Genomic DNA, 7,150 nt, shown 5'->3' with positions numbered 1-7,150 from the left:
GCTTTTCTACGTTTTTTTGGCGGGGAGGAACGTCAACGCCTGTTGTGTGATTGGAGGTGGCTTATAAAGCTAGTTCTCGAACGGCAGATGCGGGGGCAGTGGGGACAGTGGGGGCAGGGGAAATGTCCATTGCTTGGATGCTGTGATGACGTGGCCTTGCGCCTCTCTCATGCCTTCCTGGCGTTTTCCCTGCGCTGGTCCTCAAAAACGGTATGGGCCTCCAGGGTAATGGAACACCACTGAGGTCTGACCGAAGCTTCGGTTTCAAGCTTTTTTTGGTGGAATATTAGTATGGGTAAGGTGTGTCTTCACGCAGTTTTTAAAGCGCTTGCGTGGTCTACCTGTGTTTCTCTTGCCTGAGCTAAGTTCCCCATACAAGAGTTGTTTGGGGAGGCAGTGGTCATCCATTTGAATGACATGTCCCACACATCGGAGCTGACTTTTGATGATCATGGTCTCGATGCTGATCATCTCCTCACGGTCAAACACCTCCAGGTTTGTGACTCGGTTTTGCCATTTGATATTTAGAATGGATCTTAAGCTGCGCATGTGAAAGTGCTCTATCTTCTTCAAGTGTCGACTGTACAGGGTCCATGACTCACGGCCATAAAGAATGTTGGAAAGGACCACAGCCCTGTACATTTTCAGTTTGGTAGAAAGTTTGACGTTTCGCTGGTTCAGGACTCGTGTTCTGAGCCAGCCAAGTGTTTGGCTGGTTTTGCAGATTCTGGCACTGATTTCTTTGTCCATGCTGCCGTCGTTGGTAATGGTGATGCCGAGATATTTGAACTCATTCGCAGTTTTCAGTTGAGTTCCCTCGATGGAGATGGAGGGAGGCTGGGAGGTAGAGGTGGGTACTGGTTGGAAAAACACCTCTGTTTTTCCAAGGCTGATGATAAGGCCAAAAAGGCGGGCAGCCTCAGTAAACTTATCGACGATTAGCTGTAGGTCAGATTCCTTGTGGGCCATGAAGGCACAGTCATCAGCAAAAATTGCCTCAAGAATGAGTTTCTCAGTCGACGAAGATCGAACAGAGAACCTTCAAATCCAAATCGCAGATATACCCCAAGGTCCAGGTCCCTGAAAGCATGGTTGAGCACGCAGGTGAAGAACAGATTAAAGAGGATCGGGGCTACGACGCATCCCTGTTTGACGCCATTGCTGATGTTGAAGTGCTCCGACACCTCTCCACCTGACAGCACCTGCCCGGTCATGTCGTCATGGAACTGTCTAATAAGACTGGCGAATTTGCCTGGGCATCCGAGCTTGGACAGAATAACCCAGAGGGCCTCCCTGTTCACTGTGTCGAATGCCTTGGTGAGGTCAATAAAGACTACGTACAATTCCATGTTTTGTTCAATGCATTTCTCTTGCACTTGGCGCATGGCAAAGATCATATCAGCCGTACTGCAGTTTGGTCGAAATCCGCATTGTGCTTCTGGCAGGTTGTCTTTAGAGACATGAATAACGAGACGGTTAAACATGACTCTTGCCAGGATTTTTCCCGCAATGGGAAGAAGAGAGATACCTCTATAATTTCCACAATCTGTCTTGCTGCCCTTGTTCCTGAAGAGGGAGATGACAGTGGCATTTCTGAGTTCTTTGGATATCTCTTTACCGCCCCAAATGTTGGTAAGGAGGGAGAAGAAGGATTCCAGGGCAACGGGTCCAGCTGACTTGAAGATTTCAGCTGGAATCCCATCCATGCCAGGGGCCTTCCCTGAGTTGGTCTGGCTAAATGCCTTCATGACTTCTTCTATCGTAGGTGGAAGGTCGAGACAGTGGACTGTGGGTTTCTGGGTGATGAGGTCGATGTCATGAGATTCTGCTGTCGATGGCCAGTTAAGTAGGGTGCAGAAATGCTCCCTCCATCGCGCATTGATGCTTCTTTTCTCTTTCAACAGGGTGGAGCCGTCTGCTGTCAAGAGCGGAGCGGTACACGGCTTCATGGGGCTATAGACCTCCTTTATGGCACAGTAGAACATCTTGGAGTTCTGGGTGTCAGCGTATCTCTGGACCTCCTCCGCCTTGTCCTCCCACCACTTGTCCTTCATCTTTCGAAGCGTTGTTTGGGCCTGTCTCTGGAGGTGCTTAAAGCGATCATACTTGGCGGTGGAGGAAGGGTCGTTCTGCCACTTAATAAAGGCCTTCTGTTTGTTGTCGAGGAGCAAATTTATGGTCTCGTCATTCTCATCAAACCAGTCTTGGTGGATTCTCTTCCTGGGACCAATGGTGGCCCTGGCTGACTCCGTCACCAGATACTTGAACTGCTCCCATTGTTGTGTCGGGCAGCCAGTCAGGGATCCGTGAGTCGGTTGTCCAGGTCATCCGCAAATTCGTTACGTTGCTGGGAGTTCTTAAATCGAACGACGTTGTATACTGGCTTGATGGTTTTTGGCATTTTACGGTGTGTTAGGATGATGTGCAGTGATAGGATTCATCTGACTAGACGATGATCTGTCCAGCATTCTGCACCGCGCATTGCTCTTGTGATCTTCACATCGCAGATGTCTCTCTGGCGGCAGACGACGAAGTCGATCAAATTCCACTGCCTAGATCTGGGATGTAACCAGGTCGCCTTATACTTGTCTGCCTGTCTAATCATGGTGTTCGTAATAACGAGATGGTTTTCAGCGCACATGCTCAATAGCATTAGACCTTTAAAGTTCATACTTCCTATGCAATGTAGTCCTAGCATACCGTTCCAGTTGTTGTAATTCGCTCGAACTCTGGCATTGAAATCGCCCAGCAGAAAAAAAAATTGCCAGGGGGGAACGTCTTTCATTAAGGTGCTGAGCTCTTTGCAGAAGGTTTATTTTGCTTCGTCGCTACTTGTGAGAGTGGGGGCGTAAGTGCTGATGATCGTGGCATGTCGAGTACGTCAAGAGGGAAGCGAATCTTCATCAGCCGTTCGTTAATATATGTTGGAAGGTCGGGTAGCTGTTTGAGGAGTGAGGTTTTGATGGCGAGTCCTAATCCATGTATTCTGTCTTCGTCTTTCCTCTTGCCTTTCTAAAAGAAAGTGTAACCACCTTTCCGTTCTGCAATTGATCCCTCCTCAGGAAGTCTGGTTACACTAAGGGCCGCCATGTCGATGCGGTAGCGGGCCAGTTCTCTTGCGACGAGGGCTGCTCTCCTCTCGGGCCTTGAGGAGTTTTCTCTATCCATGAGAGTGTGCACATTACATGCCCAAGTATTAGGTTCTTTCTTCTTTGTTTCCGACCGCTTAAAGGGCAAACTGCCAGTCGTGGTATATTGGCCAGTTGATAAGGACAAGTTTTGGTTGGAACACCTTATCTAGTCCCTTCCCTCATGTGAGAGTGGGCAGTACTACCCTAAAAAGGCTGCTCAGTCGCCTGGGGAAACACCGAATTCCACTGTTATCCCGGGGTCAGAAGAAGAGCGACTATTACCGCCATGCCGCCTAAGTGCAGGATTCAAACTACAACTTCCAGTGGTCGCCTCCACCTGTTGCTTTGCCCGTTCCCCATTGCCGCAGGGCTTTTGATGAAAATATTGAGGGGGGAAGGGGGATAGGAGGGTGCCACCTGAGAGGAAACACCTAAGCCGGAATGGTTTTGAGTGATAAAGTCGTTGCACGGGGGCAATCCCACTCTCTCGGCCTCGGGAACCAGGGCCCGGTGGTACGGAGGCCGTCACAACCAGGGGCTCCTTTAGCTGCAATGGATGACCACGACGCCTTCTGTGCCTTGCCGTTCTCTCAGCGCTCCACGACGCCTGCAGTCGCCGCCTTAATGACCGTTGGGACAACAAATTGACCTCTTCCGCTCATTCTGCCGACGGCACTCTTCACATGCTAGGGTAGGCATACCCTTAATAACTCACCGGAGAGTTTCAAACCCGACCGGCTACCGTCACCTTATTTAGCCCATTTGCCAAAACGGTTACCGGGGTGTGGCCGCTGTGCATAATACAGCTTCTAGGAGCCACAGGTGAGAGCTGGGTGTCAGGTGGGAACTAAGGTAGACGGAGCTATCCTAAAGTGACCTGGTAATCCCTTCTACAGAGGTACTATTCCTACCTAAAAACACCCCATACATACATACATACATACATACATACATACATACATACATACATACATACATACATACATACATACATACATACATATATACATACATACATACATACATACATACATACATACATACATACATACATACATGCATACATACATACATACATACATACATACATACATACATACATACATACATACATACATACATACATACATACATACATACATACATACATACATACCGTCCCACACGTAGTAAGAGGTAGACTATTAAATTGGATTAGAAATTGGTTGATTGATCGAAAAGAGTTGTTCTAAACGGCAAAACTTCTAGATGGAAAAATGTTACGAGGGGAGTTCATCAGGGTTCCATTCTTGGGCCCCTTCTATTCATAGTATACATAAATGATATAGACCACGGACTAAAATCTATTGTCTCTAAATTTGCTGATGATACATAACTGTGCGGAATGGCAAATGATCACTTAAATCAATTAGATATTCAAGAAGATTTAGATAAATTATAGCAATGGTCTGAAAAGTGGATAATGATAGTTAACACAAGTAAATGCAAAGTTATGCACTTAGGTAAAGATAACAGTAAGTACGATTACAAGTTATTTGGAAATTCGTTAACAAAAGTGGATAGTGAAAAGGATTTCAGCGTAATTATCAGTAACGATTTCAAATCATCTAAACAGTGTATTTCAGCCTCTGAGAAAGGAAATAAGATTCTAGGACTAATTGCGCAATCTTTTGACTTCAAAATTTCATCTCTCATTAACAAGCTATATAAATCGTTAGTTCGTCCACATTTGGAATATGCTGTTTCCGTATGGTCACCGAATCTCATTAAAGACAGTGACAGATTGGAAAAAGTACAACGGCGAGCCACAAAACTGATTCCAAATATAAAAAATAAATCATACGAAAATCGACTTAAACATACGCCTTTGTAATCCTTTGTAATTTATATACCAAGGTTTTTTTCCTCTTTACAAGGGAGGTAGCCAACGTCAAATGTATGAATCCACTCCCACCCATTTCATCCTCACACACTTCACTCCCACTTACACCTCTCCCTATTTCATTTCTTGGCTCCTATTGGAGGACGGGTCATCCACTCCCACTTACACCCCTCCCTCTTTCATTTCTTGGCTCCTATTGGAGGATGGGTCATCCACTCCCTCTTTCATTTCTTGGCTCCTATTGGAGGACGGGTCATCCACTCCCACTTACACCCCTCCCTCTTTCATTTCTTGGCTCCTATTGGAGGACGGGTCATCCACTCCCACTTACACCCCTCCCTCTTTCATTTCTTGGCTCCTATTGGAGGATGGGTCATCCACTCCCACTTACACCCCTCCCTCTTTCATTTCTTGGCTCCTATTGGAGGACGGGTCATCCACTCCCACTTACACCCCTTCCTCTTTCATTTCGTGGCTCCTATTGGAGGACGGGTCATCCACTCCCACTTACACCCCTCCCTCTTTAATTTCTTGGCTCCTATTGGAGGACGGGTCATCCCCACATCTTGCCCATTGGCCTGGGTCGGAAGCATTGTTCGTGAGTCCAGCGAAAGTTCTGAATCCTTTTACTCTGTGTATCATGTTCACCCTTAAAAGATTGTATGGATTCAAAAGGTTTAATATATGTTATTATTGTTAAATCACTCTGCAACATTTGAAAAAATGTCATATCATATATATGTTTCGTACACTGTAGTCTTCAGAACTAGTCCGTAGACCAACATTTCATCAGTTTGAACCTGAAAATATGTTGTCCAAATCATTACCTAACTTGAAACCTTAAAAGCTATCCCCAAAACCTTAATCAAACTGATTAAACCTCTCTGAACACTGGAACTAACTTCCCTGAAATTCTATCCTCACTAAAGGCCTAACCTCCCCTTGAAATCCTAAAAACTCCAAGGATATTTTCAGAAGATAGAGAAGTTTCTATAGATGATGACAAAAGTATAAATAAAAAAGAAGAAATCCAAAAGGCAACGAGGCACAGTTTCGACCATCACTGTCACCTTTACCATATGTGTTCGGATACTCATGGTATGTGGTAGGCGGAAGAGACCCCATAATAGGAGTTAAAGATATTGGTCCTTGGTCTCCGGAAGCCTTTTAGAGACTCTTGGAGTCTGCTCTCATTGGACAAAGGCTTCACTAAAAGCTTGAATACAAACCCAAGGGGGTCTTCGGGAATGCAGGCAACAAGAGGCCACTTTGTCCCCGCAAGGTTCTTCTACTGTAGGACCGTTCCGGATAAAAAGGGAGCAGACGCCTTGCTGGAGAGTGCCTGGGATTTTTCTTGAAGTGAAAGCCCAGACGCCTTGCTGGAGAATCCCTGGGATTTTTCTTGAAGTGTAAGCCCATTTTTTTCTAATTTATGTATGAGTCAATAAGTGGCATTTGTTCAAAGAATAATAAGGTTTCTTGGCGAGTAAAAAAATGATAAGATGAAATAAAATAAAGATAAATAAATAAATAAATAAACAAATAGATAGGAAAAAGTAGTTTTGTGCTCAAAATGAACATCCAATATGAACATCCAAAATGTCTTACCGGGGACTGTGTAACCCGCAATTCATCATGTTTTGGTTATATTATATGTAGTCTCAGTAGGAGAATATCAATGCACTTGCAAAACGGGGCTATTAAACATCATTTATTGAAATATCATAACCAAACAGCCACCCGTGAATGCCTAGTTAAGAACACCGGGATTATAGCAATCAATAGGGATGCACATATAATTAAGCTTTTAGAAGCTATGTTTATAAGGAAATATAACCCTATAATAAATATCCAAAGGAACATAATTTCCGTCATTGGTTTGTTTAAAAATGTAGTGAAGCCACCACCACACGTGACCACACCCTATGTCAATACGCCCCAACCCCCTCCACCTCCTCCCACCCACTCCATCCATCCTCCCCCAAACCGACCTCGCAACCCCCTAACCCCCCAACCCCCACCTCCTCGACCCTCTCCTTCATGTGATAATGAGAAGTTAACCCCGCCCACTAACCCTTCCCCCACTACCCTTTCCACCCCCCAAGCCGGCTAGGTTCGTATATATAAGTCAGCAACC

At 45.4% G+C, this 7,150-nt stretch overlaps 1 protein-coding gene across 1 annotated transcript; it reads right to left on the bottom strand.

The window, feature by feature from the left end:
* Window positions 1–264: 264 nt before the first annotated feature.
* LOC143021854 (uncharacterized) lies at window positions 265–750 on the bottom strand. The gene has a single exon (XM_076179619.1). The coding sequence runs from the start codon at window positions 748–750 to the stop codon at window positions 265–267; it is 486 nt and encodes a 161-aa protein (XP_076035734.1).
* Between the last annotated feature and the right edge of the window lie 6,400 nt (window positions 751–7,150).

This window comes from Oratosquilla oratoria, chromosome 43 (genome assembly GCF_046742065.1).
Source record: "Oratosquilla oratoria isolate Oo_2021 chromosome 43, ASM4674206v1, whole genome shotgun sequence".
NCBI lineage: Eukaryota > Metazoa > Arthropoda > Malacostraca > Stomatopoda > Squillidae > Oratosquilla > Oratosquilla oratoria.
The sequence above is the reverse complement of the archived record's forward strand: the minus strand, read 5'-3'. Positions and strand labels throughout refer to the sequence as shown.